The 18,927-nt window shown below is 39.7% G+C and overlaps 1 protein-coding gene across 1 annotated transcript in view; it reads right to left on the bottom strand.

Moving 5' to 3' along the window:
• Positions 1–13,036, bottom strand: part of LOC136825012 (uncharacterized) — a 358,497-nt gene extending 345,461 nt beyond the window's left edge. Inside the window, exon 1 of the mRNA XM_067081045.1 lies at positions 9,452–13,036. Coding sequence (XP_066937146.1) covers positions 9,452–12,938 — 3,487 coding nt within the window. The 5' untranslated portion in view covers positions 12,939–13,036. The remainder of the gene's footprint in view (positions 1–9,451) is intronic.
• Positions 13,037–18,927: the final 5,891 nt, after the last annotated feature.

Raw genomic sequence — 18,927 nt, 5'->3', positions numbered from 1 at the left:
TACCCGCTTGATTTCCTAAAGAATGATCATCGTGGAGGAAAAGGTCGAGTTTTTTACTAGAGTAGAAGAAAATTCTGTGATTACTTCAATATTCCTGACAAAGAAAAAGAATAAACCTTATTTTTCAGAGCACAATTTGTTAATGGCGTACTGCAATTAGACAGGCAGTGAACAATTTTCAGACCATAAGAAAAAAATTAAGATTCCACTGTTTAATGGCAAACTATTATATATATATATATATATATATATATATATATATATATATATATATATATATATATATATATATATATATATATATATATATATATATGTATGTATGTATGTATATATATATAATATATATATATATATATATATATATATATATATATATATATATATATATATATATATATATATATATATATATATAAAAGACGATTACATAATTTTCTTTCAGAGCATTTCTTTCAGAGCAATGTGAAAAATACAAAAATCATAAAGCCTAAACATGTTCAGATTACACTCTTGATTTCAAGTTGGAGAAAACCCTATTAGGTATAAATTAAGGTTTTCAAAGTACCACGAAAGAGAAAATATAAAATTTTCGCGTCATGAAACACAGAAAGTTCGAATCGCCTTCATAATTTTCATATAAATTTCTCCCACAAGCCGCCACATCCCGGAAGGCTCGTGAGGAAAACGTCCTCTCGTACAAACTGCATAGCAATTCGCTCGCAACAAACCACGCCCTATCCCAGGTAAAGGTGAGTCGCCAAAGAACGGGTGCATTCTGGAATTTTGCTCATGCAAGCCTAAAAACACCGCACAGTCACGGTTATTCTTAAATTCATTCGAATCGGTTTCAGTTCCATTTCTGAATTCAGGCTGAATTGTTATGCAATACACGGCTGCATACTTGAATATGTGCTTCGTGTGAAGTACGTGCGACATAATACACGATGCAGAAAACGCACTGTACACCAGTTAACGAAAAATCTGGGCTCTGTTTAGCTTTGCCAATTTAATGATAACCTCTAATTCATTCGATGTTTCTCGAAGTTTCTTGAAGTAAATATTTGAGTCTTTTTTCGTCTTTTCTGAAGATTCAAGACTCAACCGTTCATTTGGCAATCTGAAATATGGGCCCATGGCTTTTCAGACACATTACACATACGATCTCATCACTGATCCCTGCCTTTAGTGGGTGAGTGACCTCAAGGACAGCTTTTACACGAGTGAACACTTTTTCTAGAATAACTGAACATGCCAATCGTTCAACAAAGCCCTACGGCACGTAATTCCACTCGTGGCTAAGTGTAATAGAAGTTAACATTCAGCGGAACATACGAAATAAGATAGAAAATATACATTTCCTTAGGTAAAGAAGCCTAAGAGTTTACAAAAGCACCACTGAAGTGAAAAGACTTTGAAAGTACAAGCCAGAGAACCTGTGAAAATGAGTAAGCAAAATACCCATTAAAGATTCCAGAAGCCTTTTAAAGCTAAAACATGCACCTTGGCACAGACTGAAGCGGTGGCACTTGTGTACATGTACTCAAGTGCGCGCACATACCTATCTTGTTTTAAGAAAACTTGCCGGTCTCCGTCATTACAACAATAAGAGATGCTTTTTTTTTATTCTAACCAGTTCCATAGAACTGCCCACTTTTTTTCAACCGCACTCCTATCATTGTAGTTTGTATTTTGAGTCAGCGCATCAAAGCTAAGGCACGAAACGACTTCATCCAATGTTCCTGGAATCATTTCCTGTGTGACATATTTCTAATCCTGGTCATCTTTGCTAAGAACACTAAAACATGTTACATTTACATGCTTTTCGAAAGATTTCTGAACACTGTGTTGCCAAAAGTGGTCGCTTGGCCCAAACCGCATGGAAATAGAAAATAGTTTCGGTTGCCATCACCGGAGACATCATTCTTTTTAAAAGAGTTGGAAAATCTTGCGCATTGCTTGTTATGAAAGTCGATATCAAACCACAACAAAGGGAGAATTGCCTCCATATAAAAGTGGTCCTTTGGTTAAAGTACGGCTTGATAATCTCAATCGTCTGGCTAGGTAAAAGTGAACGCTAAACAGCCAAGGTGGAAGTATTAAGAGAATGGAATTTACTGTAGGTGAGGCAGCCCACCTGCTATTTTAGGTGCCATCGAAGGTCATTAATAGGTTGGTTGAGTGATAAAAAATTTGGGGAATTTCAGGAAAATATTTTGCTTTTTGTGTAAATATGATTTGTGAGCGGGTAGCAAGCCTTTTGGCGAAGAGGTATGGAACTAAATTCAAATTCTCAATGCGGCCGCCTTCTGAGTGAAACTTTCCGTGGACAAAAGAGCTCCACTAGCTTTTCGTCTGAAGATCATTTACGCCTCAAGAACACTCTGTCTTCATTTCCCTTTTTTAGAAATCGAGCACTATATGATGACGAAAGGGTGCAATGTACCCAAGTCGCTTATAAGAAACTTCATGAGGCTGATTTGAGAGAGAGAGAGAGAGAGAGAGAGAGAGAGAGAGAGAGAGAGAGAACTTCCTAGGAAAGTCAGGCTTTTGAATGAAGTAAAAAACAAAATCCTAAGTTAACGCTTTAATGACCGAAGCGGTATTTCTGAATCTAGGTCATATTCGTAGCTAAAGGTCAGCAGTTATGAGGGAAATTAAAGACTGCTGCTGCAACGGAGCTGCTTCTATTTAGATTTTCACCCTCTGGAAGTATTTTTTCAGGAGATACTACTACTACTACTACTACTACTACTACTACTAATAATAATAATAATAGTAATAATATTCAAACAGACAGCAGTAACAACATCGACATGAAGAGCCGATTTTGAAACATCCGGTGAGGCGATCGCAGTCCAAGTCAGCATCGACCAAGAAAGAAGACGGCAAAGGTCGCCCGTCCGTCCGTCCCCTGAATCGTCGTCGCACCTACCAGACAAAACAAGAGATTGACGTCATGAAATAGGCATAACGACGTTGTTTGAGCCCGGTTTAAGGTTGCTAGTTAGCCTCATTAGTAGACTTCCATTTAGCGCACAAGTCTCGTATTCTTGAAGCCATTTTGAGATCACTTTATCCTCAACCGGGTCTCCGGAGACGCTATTTCCTCATTCTGATTGGTCTCGTTAAGTCTAAATGAAGCCTTACGATTGGTCCTCTTATCTTCAACTTTGCCTCAACGGTAACTCTCACTAGCGCATTATCTCTCTCTCTCTCTCTCTCTCTCTCTCTCTCTCTCTCTTCCTTTGTGTGAAGCATTATCTCATTTCCAAATCATTTCCATATCTCCACCAGCCAATTCTCTAATTCAAAATCGAACAATTCTCGCTCTGGCTTCATTCGATATCGCCGAAACAGTCGACCCCTTTCATAATTTCAACCACAATCGCCTGCGATGAATGGTCCAAACGCGTGCACGCATTCACGCGCACGCCCACACTCCCTCAAGCACTGAAATAACACGATGAAATACAATGATGTCATCCGTATGCAAGACCACGGGAGCATTCTCTTCTGAACTCGTAAATTTCACACATAAAAGCCTATACTGACAGAACTGAAGGGTGAGGGGGAGGTAGGGGTAGGAGAAATAGGGAGCGGGTTGTGTCAGAGAGATACCAAGTGAAGAAATGGGGGAGATTCGGTGGGAGGTGGGAGGTGAGAGGGGTGACATAGCTTCCCAGTGCCTTTCTTCTTCAATTGGGATTCATTCAAATGACGTCGCATAAAAGACGACGCCGACTAGCAATAAAGTTATCCGAATTGAATGCAACTGCCGAGCGCCAAGGTTGCAGTGACCTAGCGAACGAACTCCGAATTTGCAACTCTCGCCTTGCTATGGAATTAGAAATTAAAACGTGCGTGGATTTCAACCACCTTTATAGATTGTCCCTTTTACAAATTAATGATATAATAGTAACACGAGTCGATGAAACACGGCTAATTTTTTTTTTTCTAAATGAAAACGCCTACATAATTAAGAAGGAAACTCTTTGCAAGTCTATGCAGAAAGGAAAAATTCAAGACAATGAATAATTCATGCGGAGAATTATTCTGATGGTTGAAGCATACTGTACAAATGACCCTTAATGAGGGTGGCAATCTTAAGACAAGCAGACAATATAAATTAGCTGAATTCTGCACTTTCGAAAAGTAATAAACCCAGTCCGTATTGGATTCCTCTTTTCAGAGTCTGTTAATTTGCCTAATGATTTTTTAAATAATACTCTTAAATCGAGTTGCTGAACATACCCTGTATGCTTGTCGGGTTTCATACATTGATGCTTGAAAACTAAAAACTATGAGCAGATACTTTCCTTGTCATCAAATTATTAAGAAATCTTCATGGATGACCATCACCCGTTGAAAATTTCGCCTACTGTCATAAAGGCGGCTCATCCACAAGTTCTTCACATTCTGCTAATACGCCCATAAAAACACCGGCAGACAAGATAAAAAAAGAATATAAGCATTCCCTTCCATCCTTGGCGGTGACAAGGAAGTTTTCCATAGAATTAGAACTTATATTCCTCTCAATAATCAACGACAGCATGATACAAACGGCAGCCACGGACCAATAAACTACAAAGGCGTTCTTAGTAGGGCTCATCTACGGGCAACGTAATATATCGCACAACTGTAGATGCCAAATAGCACAGGAAATCGACGAACCAATATCCTGTTCCACTGCACTAACACAATGTTGTAACGATTGGCCACTTTCTACATCTCATTTTCAGTGGATCACGAGGGAGGGACGATGTGGATGGCAGCATGTCATTTACAACTTAAGAACTCTTTTATCTAAAATAAGAAGTGAAATAAAATGCCCCCCTCTCTCTCTCTCTCTCTCTCTCTCTATTAAGCCGTAGCCTCCTGGATGCACTTACGATGCTTCTAAAGAAAAAAAGGGAGGAACAGGGAAGGATTTCGAGTGGGTACTTCTCTGAAACAAAACCACTTCTTAACAATGGAAGAGTTACAGGAATCATGAATTTATGGGCTTTCAGCCCTTACCGTAAATCATATACTAATGTTCACTTCATAAAATCACATAAGTGTACATTGTTTTTCCTATGCCCACACACCTCCAGTCTTTAGAATCATTCTGCATTTAAACATCCTGGTATTAAAAAGTCAGCAAGTATTACGAATTTTCAATGTTAAGTTTGATATCCTCTTACTATTCCTTTCGCCATGACTTTGGCCACATTTACTAAAGATGTGGGCTTTGGTATTATTAAATACATGTGTATCAACAGCAGAAGGAAAAGAAAAATCATAACCCAACTATAAGCAGTCATCCCTGAAGCAGACTTTGGCAGAAGGCAGCGACACGTCTCAAGACTCCAAAGAGAACCGAAAAACGAAAAGAAGGAAGGGCAGGGGAGCGGTGCACAGCCTCTGCAGTTGCACTTTTCAGGAGCAAGTTGGCAGGTTCCTGAAATGCACCTAACGCGCAGACACATGCACAAATCATCTCTACAAATCCTATCGCTTCCCGGCAAATCACCATGACCTCTGGCATCAAAGCGAGCATTTAAAACACACGTCGGGCATATTCATGCGCGGAGGATGGCTTGGGAAGCATGTTCAGAGGAGGGTGGAAGGTGGGAAGGAGGGAGGAAGAGGAGTGACACGAGTGAAATATGAATTAAGGGAGGCGAATTCATAAAGTTAGACTGGGACCCGATTTCACCATTAGGTGATGAATTAGTAAGGAAAATGAAGGGGTGAACCGCTCGGATAAGGCCGGTAAATTCCGGTAGAACTGAAGCGAAGGCGACTCTGGTTGCCAGCAGAAAGACAAATCGGAGGAAAAACTGGGGAGGTTGTGCTTCGATAACATGGCACCGGTAAGACTTTGAGAAAGGTCAAGCGATGGAATGAAAAATGAATAAACAAAACGTTCATGAGCCAGCATGCACAGACACACACACACACACACACACACACATGGTATATATATATATATATATATATATATATATATATATATATATATATATATATATAAATAAATATCTATGTATATATATAAATATGTATATACATATACATATATGTATATAATTATATATATATATACATGTATATATATACATACATACATATATATATATATATACACATACATACATACATACATACATACATACATACATACATACATACATACATACATTATATATATATATATATATATATATATATATATATATATATATATATATATATATATATATATATATAAAAAGCTGGAACCAGTAACCTAACACCCTTACGATTCATTCCAAATGGAAACGTGACAACGAAACACTTGTGTGCATATTTAAGAAGAAATACATAGATTTATATCTGCCTGGTAAGATTTACATTTACAGAAACGAGTGAAAACGGGAGCAATGAAAAGTCCATAATTTCCAGAAGTAAAGATAAAAGTAATAAAAAAGGGCGATTTCCACTAAGTAATATATTAATATATTAATAAATTCTGGCTTATAAGGACATTTCATGTTATTTGAATCCATATAATCAAATATGTATTCACAAACATCTGGCTTGTGGATATCATTCATAATAATTGATTGCACATTTCCTTTAAAGTTCTTAAAGCAGTGGAAAAGGTGCGTGACTCAATATGATTGTATAGCAATAGTTTTATCTAATTCACAGTCAATGAATCCCCTTCACCAAACATATGCAAGAGGACTCTTTCATGTTGGCGTCCATGGCATGAATGGATTGAAACGCTTGTCACGTATCATGTAAAACTAAACCTGATGTAAATAAACCCCAAAAAGCAAAATATCTTCGTTGACCAAGCGGCCAGTGTCAGTTTGCTCGGATGCACCCTAACATATCCACGAGTACTTTCTTACGTGTTAATCAGAAACGCATGTGAGCGGTCGACACTCCCACACCACGTGCATAAAATTGTTTCTGACACGAAAACAGATTCGCACTGACTTCCATTCCAGAAATAATCGCGGTAATAAACATACACCGACAACCATGAACGGATTAATCTGAGCAAGCAGCTGTACTTACAAGCATCATTGCGTCCTGAATATAGAAGCCATGCCAAGTTTTTGCTTGCAGTGCAAATCAAAGCGTTAAGGTATGGGGAAAAAAATCCTGAATCACCGGAGTGGCTATAACAGAGCGGAGGTAGTTGCAAAAGCTAAGATAAAGGGAGAGAGAGAGAGAGAGAGAGAGAGAGAGAGAGAGAGAGAGAAGAACGGAGACTAACAGTAAAAAGGTACCAGTTGCAATGACCAGATTGTCACAAGAAACGCTTCCACAAAGACACGAAAGTATTGTCAGGCAACACCTGCTTCAACGGCTAAGAAGAGACGCCGCACACTAGAGGGTTATTACATATCGAACAGTTATTGGGTTTGGTTTTCCCCAAATTCCTTAAATAAAGGGCTACATGTCGTAGTCCTCGAAAGCCTGAACCATTAATTTTAAATTCTACTTCGCTTAACGGATCTATCGAGTCGGGCCATTTCAGGGACGTTGAAAAATGTATTTATTTTACCAGTTCATTTGCATAACCAAACAATGAATAACTTAACCCTCTAAAGAGAGAGAGAGAGAGAGAGAGAGAGAGAGAGAGAGAGAGAGAGAGAGAGAGAGAGAGAGAGAGAGAGTCACGATTCCTAAATAAGAAAGCACACAAGCATTAAATAAATTTTAATTAGTGGTTCAATACGGATGTAACGTTTCCATGGACACAACTGTCAAGCCAAGAACGCTTTCACGAATTTTCCAGAAACGGGTCCTTGAGCAACAGCAACAATGCAACGCCGACTTAGATTTTAATTCATTTTCATTTCTGCTTTGTCCTTTTGAAGAGTAATGGTGTCAACCATGTTCATGAGGGATATCCCATAAATTGGCATTCCTGAATTGCCTTGGTCATTAAATCTACTCGTAATGCAAACCTCAGGTACTTAATATAACCCTAAATAATGGAATTAAAAATGACAGTCTCTGAGGTGCAAGGGCTGAAAAGGCCTTTAAAACCAAGATATAAAGGCTGTATTAGTAAGGAGAATTATGCGAATGATTTAAAGACCACAAATCAGACAAGTAGGATGGAATACAATTAACATTTATCCTTTCCGACAACCATTCTATCACTGGTGAAACTGTGAAAAAGCATAACAGTTTTAATCATTTAAAATTATCCTTGAAATCGCCATAAAATTTGGGTATTAGATATTTAATGTGACTATTTACCTACTTGCATTTGTACATTCATACATACGTAACTTCACCATCAAGCCGTTTCCCGAAACATGGGCCAGCTGCATAACAACACGACTCTGGTGGTAACGGCCACGTCCATTGATGCTAATCATGCACGAACGCACGTGCAAAAAATCTTTAAAAAATTAGTGGATATCCACGATTCCGTAGAGAAAGCTCATCAGTAGCGCTTCCTAGATATCATGACCATTCCTTTCGAATATCTCTTACTAGCCATCTAAACAGCACCTATTAGGTATCTTTAATAGCACTTCCGAATTGTAAACTATCCATCGTTATACACACACATATATGTATATATATATGTGTGTGTGTGTGTGTACAAGCGCGCGCGCGCACACACACACACACACACACACACACACACACATATATATATATATATATATATATATATATATATATATATATATATATATATATATATATATATATACATACGTGTGTGTTTGAAAAAAATATGCGCGATACTAATGATACTGTTTATATTATAAACAGCCTTGACTGAGTTGCATAACATCTGCATATCCAATTTCTTTGAACTAAAATACAGTGTTTTCTTATATAATTTATTTACGTTAAATTTCGTTCAAATAAATATATGTCATCAATGTTATGAAGAAATAGAAATATCTGAAAAATGAACTACATTCACAGCTTCAAACATGGAAATATCTCGATGGAAAACTCCCATAAATTTGAAAATCTTATTGAACTACAGCATTCATTTCACACCAACATCCACCTGTCTGTTCGTAACTTCGATCGAAGATTCGGTAAAATTTCTTGCATACTATAGTACATCAGTTTTTGCTTTTGTTACGCTCACCACTTTCAGTGGGTTATACAATAATGCATTGATTTCTCGCTCTCGGTTTGAATATTTTCCTGAAAATTCATTTGCCAAGCAAATTTTTATAATGATTTATCAATCTCTCTTCATTTACGAAACAAGGATATTTACATGGAGTCGATTTGCATTTTTATCAATGTCAGTGACTTACGGGAAACGTTTTACCTAAGTTGTTGCAGAATAATATGCTTAAATGAGAGGAAAATGTCCTATTTATCAAAGAACTTAACATTCAAGAAATACAAACAACTGAAATATAGTCCGTAAATAGTACTCAAGATGTTACACTGAGAATCTACGACTGATCTAAATACTTACATGTGTCATGTGTGAAGAGGATGGACTTGGCCTCAGCGACAGAGCATAAGGGTTCATCCTTCTCCAGGAGTTTGGTGAGCAGCATGTCTGTAATGCCCTCGAGGGAGGTCTCGACCACATCCAGCAATAAGGTGGCCTGAGAGAGGAAATGGACGATGTCCATGGTGGCCCGTACCTCGGAGCCAAAGTCCTTCATGGGCACTTTCTGTAACGAACAAGCCAGCAATTGAGTTACGGTCTCACTCAAGGGGTTCAAAGGGTCACTGAAAAGGTCATGAAAAGGTCCCCCTGAGGGTTGGGGTAGGAGTGGGGCCGTCGAAGAGGAAGTAGTCATGGAAGAAGAGGTTGCTGTTGTAGGCGGCTGAGTCACAGCGGTTGTGGTTGTTCCGCTGCGGCTGTTGGGCACAGGCGGGGGTATCTGACCTCCTACGTGGGTCATCTCCACCTGAACGGAACCCCCCGATCTCCTGGTAGGTACTGATGCCGAAGGAGGCATTTCGTTGCTGCCATGTCTACTACCAGGGGCAGAGGCAGTGGTTTGCCATGACCCGTAAAGTGTGGCATAGGGCAGAGTGAGGGAACATCGGCGAGTGCCCACGGAAGCTGCAGCGGCATCGCTGCTCAAAGTCTTCTTCTTGATAGCAAGAGGAAGGGCCCCTGCCCCACCACTTGTGGTCAGAGTAGCCCCAGTCAAATCTGTGTGGCATGAGCTTCGACGCTTGCGACGTGTCACCTGCGGTAAATGCGGAACAGAAGTGGACGGGATGGAGTGTGAGCGAGAATTATTGCTGCCCGAAGATCGCTCTAGTTCTTCGGGTTCTTCCCTGACAGTTGGCCAGTCATCAGCCAAATCCATTGGATTTCCCCGGTCGTCTCGACCCCTGAAAAGCCCTAAGACAGCCGCTAACGAGTGCTGCCGAATGAGGCGATGCGGCGGTGGGGGCTGAGGAGCTCGAGGGGCACGCCCTTGCTTGACACCCATGAATTTAGTAATGGCCCCGCCTGTGGTGGCAGTTGTACTACCACTGACAGCTATACTGACAGGGATTCCACTCTGGATGACTCCCTTGGATGAAGGAGGTGGTGGTATTTGAGGTAATGGTGACTTTAAAGGTTGTGGTGACTGTGGCTGGGGTGATTGTGACTGTGGTGACTGAGGTTGTGGAGACATTGGCTGGGGAGATTTTAATGGTTGTGGTGACATCGTTCGTGATGATCTCCCTGGTTGCGGCGACACTGGCCGTGATGATCTCCCTGGTTGTGGTGACACTGGTCGTGACGTTTTCGATGGAAGTGGTGATACTGGTCGTGACAATGCCGACTGGGGTGACATGGGCCGCGACGACTTTACCGACAGCGGTGACATTGGCCGTGATGATTTTGACGACTGTGGTGACATTTGCTGCGGTGATTTTAGCGACTGAGGTGACATTGGTTGGGGAGAATTTATTGGTTGTGGTGACAATGGTTGAGGCGAATTTGTTGGTTGTGGAGATAATGGTTGAGGGGAATTTGTCGGCTGTGGTGACGTGGGAGGTTGTGGTGATTTTAAATTTATTGGGGACACTGGGCATTGTGAGAACTTAGTGGGTTGTGGTAACACTGGGGGCTTTGATGATTTCTTGCTCTGAGTAGAATTTGCCAGCTGTGGTGCCAGTGGCTGGGTAGATACTGTCTGTTGTGCTGGAAGTGGTTGTGTGGAATTTGCTTGTTGTGACGACAGTGGCTGTGTCGCTTTTACGGGTTGTGTTGGCAATGGTTGTGTAGGCTTTGTTGGCTGTGGTGAAACTGTTTGTGAAGACTTTACTGGTTGTGGTGACAATGGTTGTGTAGACTTTGTCGGCTGTGGTGAAACTGTTTGTGAAGACTTTACTGGTTGTGGTGACAATGGTTGTGTAGACTTTGTCGGCTGTGGTGAAACTGTTTGCGGAGATTTCAGTGGTTGTGGTGGCAATGGTTGTGTAGATTTTATTGGTTGTGGTGACAATGGTTGTGGAGACTTTAGTGGTTGTGGTGACAATGGTTGTGTAGACTTTGCTGGCAATGATGGCAATGGTTGTGTGGATTTTGCCGGTTGTGGTGGCAATGGTTGTGAAGGTTTTGATGGGAGAGGTGTTACTGGTTGTGTGGATGACGTAGGTTGTGGTGGCACTGCTTGTACCACTGCTTGTGTAACTTTTGGAGGTTGTGATGGCTCTGATTGTGTGGATTTTGTCGGTTGTGATGGCGCTTGTTGCGTGGATTTTTTTGGTTGTGATGGCAATGGTTGTGTAGGTTTCTCAGGGTGTGATGATTTTGGTAGTGAGGTCTTCTCAGGATGTGATGACACTGGTTGTGCGGATGTAGCTGGTTGAGCAGACTTTCCTGGTTGTGATGACACTGGCTGGGTAGGTTTTTCTGGCTGTGGTAACACTGGTTGTGCGACCTTTCCTTGTTGTGGTGACAAAGGTTGTGATGATTGTGCCTGTTGTGGCATCACTGATTCTCCTGATTTTATATGTTGTGATGGCAACGGTTCTGCCGATTTACTCGGCCCTTTTGACGGTGCTTGTGTCACTACTGATTGTAATTTTGCTGGTGATTGTGAAACTGGTTGTGATATTGATGCCTGGCCTGGTTGTTGCGATGCTGGTTGTGTTACTGCTGGTTGTGCTGATTTAGGTGGCTGTGCCACTGATTGCGAAGACATTAACGTCTGAGGAGATAATGGTTGTGTCGACGGAAGAGGCTGTGCTGATTTTGACTGCTGGGGAGACAATGGTTGTGATGAAATGACAGACTCTGGCGGTTTTAGGGGTTGTTGCGATGATTGTGATGATGTTATTAGTGTTGTTGGAGGAGTCTGGACTAACCTTAACTGAGCTTCAGAACTGGGGGCGCTTCCCCCTTTGGCAAGGGAGCTACGAGTCTCTCCGACCGGCAGAGGACTATTGGGCCGACCTGCAGCCTTAACTGGGTAGTCTTGCATATGAAAACTACTTTGTGACCTCGGAGATCTTGGAGATCTCGGAGACCTTGGGGATTGCGGGGATGAAGGAGAATGTCCCTGGGCAGAGGATCGCCTACTTCTGTTGGGACTAGGATGTGAAGGAGGGGGAGGTAATTTTGGTGACCCTGCAGGAAGAGGTACACCTGCCGTACTCGAAGGGCGCTGCTGGTTTGGGGAAGCCAAGGGGGATGACCCATCCTTCGAAAGTGTTTCTGGTGGCTTCGTAGGCGTGGCTGAACTATTTGTCAAAGGCGCTGACGACGTAGTAGTGGCGATTGTCGATACTGGGGGACCTGCCCCTCCCCCCGGTGGCACTGTCCGATCACTGTCAACATTGATGTGGGAACTGTTACCATTGTTAGCGGGTCGTTTGAGGGATGTTGGGTGCGGGGGAGTGGACATTGTGTCGGGGGAGGCAGTGGGTGGCACCCGGGAAGACACGCTACTGCTACTACTCGATGGCACGACACTCTCCATGACCACACCACAAGTCAGCATCACACCTCTCTCGCCACGCCGCCTCAGGGGCCCTCACCACTCCGATGCATCTTTCCCTCAACACTCTCCACACCACACTGACCCAGCCGTGCCACGGCCACCTCCACTCCACTATCCTCCTCCCTACACGGCGCATGCACTAACCAGCATCACAATATTTCCACCTCAACCGGCCCCCTCCCCTTCCTCAGCCTCTTGCATTAATTTACCTTTCAAATGTACAGACCCATTCAACGCACGAACATTACGGGAGCCAAAAGGTCGAGTGAGGTTGAATCATACGTTTAATGATACCAATTTCCATCTCTTTTAGAGTTACCTTTCACGTCCAATGACAAAATTCATATTAACGAATAAAGCACGTTTCAAACACGCATTTCAGAATTCCCGTAGCAAATCATTTTATTTTTGTGAAATTAAGCCCCAATAAAGCAGAGCCAACACTTAATCTCATTTTTAAAGACGCGCGCTATGATGCACGGGCACTGCGTCATCTCCATATTTTGGAAAATAATGTCACTCTCTGCCTGCGCCCTTCCCTCAGTCACAAATGAAGGAATTTCTCTCCAGTTTCGTAAACGCACGACAACATGGCCGTGCCAAATGCCAACTTCATTAAATTACGTTTCACACACTTTGGAAATCTTCACTTTCATCAGCTTATGTCATAGTCACAATTCACTTTCTCGCGTTATTTCACCTTTTAGTGTATTGTCACCTGACCTTATATACCCGTTAACGTCTTGTTCGACCGATTAAACCACTTCAATTATCAACTTCCGTATTTAAGACTTTTTTTCAAAATTAATTTACACATCACTTTTTCAATAAAAATTTTCTTTTCAGAGTCACTGGCGATGCATTAGGTGCTTAACAAACATCCTTGCTAAATATAATTTTGTACAGGCAGAGTTAAAAGCGAGGTCCACCAACGTTTCGTTTTGATAGAGGAACTATTAGCCACCAAGATTAGGTGGTAAGGATTATTAGTCATAATTAAACCAACAAAAGTGCGCATTATCCACACAACAATTCATCTGGTCCACAAACAAAGAATAATGACCATCTCATCTCCTTGCGTTTAGACATTAGATTCCGCTGTATAAACACTTATTCACTTACCTAATAAAATTTGTACTCAACCATTTGTATAATAATTTTTCTTTGTATTTGCTTACAAACGATAGGATTACGGACCAGCCCATCAAAGATTAGTCATTAATCTTACACTTTCAATATTTATACAAATTAGTTTCGTCACACAGATTCCGGTAAATTTGTACCGAATCATCGCTGGATCACTCTACCTGGAAAGGAGTCGATTAAATGGAAGACATTTCTATGACTTTGTAGAAGTTTTGAAAGGATCCAGGATAAGGGGAGCATATGCATGGAGAGGGAATGTTTGGCCAGGAAAGAAGAGAAAGGAATAATAAAATAGAGAACTAGGCTGAAGGATACACGGAGGTTCATGACCAAACAGTGACCCATTTATCAGGGAAAACAATATACTAATAATAGATAAGGAATAATTCAAGGCATATAATTTATTACAATATAAACAACATACATTTAACATGCGTATGGTTTACGAACATCAGAGCTTCTTTAGGCATTGTAACTAAAAATATCTTCGTATGCAACATCATGCAATTGCAAATGCAGTCTGAAAAATCAATGAAATAACTCAAACTTGAATAATCGCCCTACACCATCCTGTACAAGTAATAATTAAAATTTTACGAAAATCAGCGAAAGGTAAACAAGAATTATGAGAGTGAGAGTACGGCAACTAAATATCAACCTCTGATAATCGAAAATATAATAAACATGAATCGTGCTTGATAATTACCAGGTGCTGAAATCCAATCGCTACACCCATCAGGCCCTCCCCTCCAATATCCCCAGTTGCCAGAAAATCTTAAAATTAAATGTGTATGCGAGAAAGTCTACGGATATTGCTACCCATATTTCATTTACTCTATAAATTATCATTCAATGCAAAACTCTACGCTCATTTGATTTAGGTTTAAGATTATCTATAAATTTAAATAATAGCAGAATTATCTGAACTTATAAGTCAAGACGTTTGATAATTATATTTTAAAGCTGCAGCACATCTGATGATCAATAAGAAACTTCCACAGAAAAAACGGGAAACATATTTGTTAATTTCTGGCCGCCAGTTATTTTTCTATCTATAATTCTGTCAATCTTATTTTACTTTGGATTTCCAGTGAGTACTCATGGATGAGCATGAGAGCCGTAAGGCTTCGCCATCCAGTTCCAAGATTCAATGTAGACCTTATTTTATTTGCATGTTGTTTCATCATTAAATACTCGTATCGTTCGGTCCTCACCAGGGATCTGAGCTTGAATTCTCTTTTGGTGCGACAAGCACTTAACAAATTACACAACGAGGTGTATATATATACAGTATATATATATATATATATATATATATATATATATATATATATATATATATATATATATATATATATATATATATATATATACACCCTTTGATAGGTGGTGCCATAAGGTTCTCAGCTAGTCTTTGGGGCAAGTGACAAGTGCCCTTTTGTGAACTCCTGACTAACACCAGCACCCATTCAGAGTTGAGTCAACTGGTGAGGGATAGCAAGCCGCGATCGAAACTTGAGCCATGAATATATGAAGCCACGGCAATGGAGATGCGAATACCATGATTGCGGCCACTTGGCGTCTATCATACGACACAGAAGAGCGAGAATTTTCCTTTCCCAGAAGCTCACAGGAGTGACAGAGTGGTCGCCTCTGGCCTTGGGAGAAGAGACTCCACTTCCACAACCCTCCACTAAGCACTCCATTGCCTTAGAGAAGGTTCTATCTGAATCCCAAACCATCGGCACTTCCTAAAGCTGCCATTTCCATTTGTTCCGCTTACAGCCATCGATGCAGCACTTAGCACTTCCCAGTGAGTAGGAGAAACACAACGTATGGGGTTTGACGGTGGCATTTCAACTTGAAGCATTTCAAGACAAATTAAATGAAAGCCTTTAGGGTTGTCAGGAAATCTTTCCAAGCAAGAGCACTCCAGACCATAGAAGTACGGTTCTAGGGTCAATGTTTACACACCTTACGTATTTTGGTCACAGTTTGCAATATTAGTAATATCTGACTAGGATATGGTTACTTCATAGACAAATATACATTTAAATTTAGTATTCACCTTGAGCTTAATAAATTACGAACGATTGTGTCAGGTAGCAAAATGCAAAAAAAGTTGTTTTTAAAACCCAACCCACCTGGTTTATATAAAAAAAAAGGTCAAATGTAGATCTTTTTTTACAAGACAATATTTTATGCAGCAAAGTGTGTGCTTTCACTTACTAGTAAGAAACTAGTTTCTCATGAGATATTTCACATTTTACAAAATTATACTTTCGTTTTATTTACTGTAATATTTTTTGTGCGCATAGAATTGTCAGTATCAGTACACAGGATTTTTACTGTTATAAAAATTTTATATTCCGCAGAATCAATTATTATTATTATTATTATTATTATTATTATTATTATTATTATTGCTCTAAACTATTTCTTTTTAACAAACTGTAACTGAATCCTATACCTGCCTAAGGTCTGTAGCTGAAAAGAAAGTTTATTATTATTATCATTATTATTTGGGTGTAGCGTTTATTAATAAAACTTGTTTTCTATCGTGTGTCTAAATTTTGTTTATTGTATTGTTTCTACTTTTTCTATATCTGAAGTAAAGGATATTATTATTACTATACTTACTATTATCGGTGCACTGAGTTTATTGACATTGTTGATATGTCAATTGCAAGAAATAATTATGAAATGATTTCTGAAGTTACATTTCAGTTAGTATTGCGGAAATTTTGTTTGTTTGTTTATACATGGTTAGTCAACAATAAAATAGAGTAAACACTTTTGCGGTATTTAAATGCAAGAAATACACCCCGAATAATTTCAGTTAGTAACAGTTTTTTACTGTTTCAGTAACAATGAGTCAATATTCTTCATTTGCATATTCACCACTGATCTAGTTTAAACTTTAGGTACTAAATAAAAATGCATCGTTCTACATCTGTCAAGTTAAATTGAAATAACCCACCCACGGCTTTTAAACTGAAAAACCCGGTCCGGACGGCCAAGTGTGGTAGATAGCTACCCACGACAACATTAATGAACATACGAGAATCCACAAAAATATAGTTTTTAGCAAGAGGAACTATATTTCCATTTATACTAGTAATGTTAGGTTGATTCAAAGCTAGATAAAAAAAAAAATTAAAACGAACTTTACAGCAAACACAAGTGGATATCACTCACACTTACAGTAGTTTTAATGTATCAGGAAACGAAGTTGTGGGTGTGGTATGGGGAGGTGTTATCTAATTGGGTCTGTTCTGAAACGGTGAAAAGTGTGACTGTAATTAAGACTGAGGAAATAAAAAAAAAAAGCGATGAATAGTTGAGAAACTTTAAAATCAGTAACATCCCACACATGGTGTCTTTCCAGAGCGTAATGAAAGCATCAGAAATGTCACAAGCAAATATTTCCCCTGAATTTCTCTCGAACATTCATGGTTTGAGAATTCAAAAGTTTCACAATCCACTATAAAATGGACGTGGTGAGTATGCATGTCCTGCCCGCTGGCCAGATCCAACACCATGCGATAAGTTCCTTTGGGAGTTGGTCATGGGAGAGGTTCCCTTAGAAGAATTGGAGGAAAAGTCCCAAATGTGTTCAGTGACATACCTGTGAACAAGGTAAAAACAAGTGCCACGGCACCAGTTCATTTAAGAAAAATGTATCGCTTAGGGAGTTATGAAACCATAAAATTTCAGCGACTGAGCCTTCAAGACTGCATTTGATATGACAGAGTTTTCCATTAAGGTTATTACCATATTGGTAAAAAAAAAATATGGAGTGACTCATCAGGTACCTTGTACTTTGTTTATTTCAGTAGGTGAGGCACCCACAGAATATATGTATGTATACAAGTCTCAGGACACTTCACGCTCTGCTTTCCAAGTAATTTTTTGGGCGGGATAAGTTCTCAGCAGCTCTAATGCGATTATAAAAATTGAGCCTTTACTTCACATCGTATCAGACTCTGGATATGAAGTGGTGACTTCCAAAACTTCTGCATAGCTAAAAACTAAAAACAATCTACCACACACATAACCGAAGTTTTCAGCAACAGTACGCCAATAGGGTAGCAACCCAAATAAAGTTTCTGTTGTTCCCCTTACAAGAAACTACGCCAGAAAGAAACCTGCTTCAAGCAGATTTGAGCAAGGCTTACGAACCCAACAGCAACATTTTGTGCCCATGGTTTATCCGTTTCTGATCGGCTATGAATCGAATGTTCAATTCTGACTACTGCCATGAACCATCCTCAAATAGCAACGACCAACTTCAGTAAAGGTAGGGATTGCATAACCTGAATCCTTCCTTTTAGCTCTTGGGACAAGGAACCATCAAATTTCCTCGTAAAAATTTACGATTATTTTGGATCAAACAAGAATTAACGACACCCCTCTGAAGTAAAAAAAAAAGTCCACTGAATAACGATTTATGTTTATCAAGACACACACATTACAAATAATTTTTTCACATAGCTTTACATTCAAATAAATTATACACACACACACACACACACACACACATACATATACACACACATATATATATATATATATATATATATATATATATATATATATATGTGTGTGTGTGTGTGTTTGTGTGTGTGTGTGCTCATAAATAAATTATACATGCATAATTGAGATACTTTGTACATTAAATCATTTTTCCTAGCAACGGGTGGCTCCATACTTTAATCGTTGAATAGTGAATGAACCCTCTGTGCAAGATACTCCCACAACATTTTCTACTTCCTATACTTAAGCAGTAGGCTTACCAGCAGTGCATCGAACCACATACGCATATTGCACCATTTTCTAGCAT

Source organism: Macrobrachium rosenbergii, chromosome 36 (assembly GCF_040412425.1).
Source record: "Macrobrachium rosenbergii isolate ZJJX-2024 chromosome 36, ASM4041242v1, whole genome shotgun sequence".
Taxonomy (NCBI): Eukaryota; Metazoa; Arthropoda; class Malacostraca; order Decapoda; family Palaemonidae; genus Macrobrachium; species Macrobrachium rosenbergii.
Note: the sequence above shows the minus strand (reverse complement) of the source record. Positions and strands in the feature narration are given on the sequence as shown.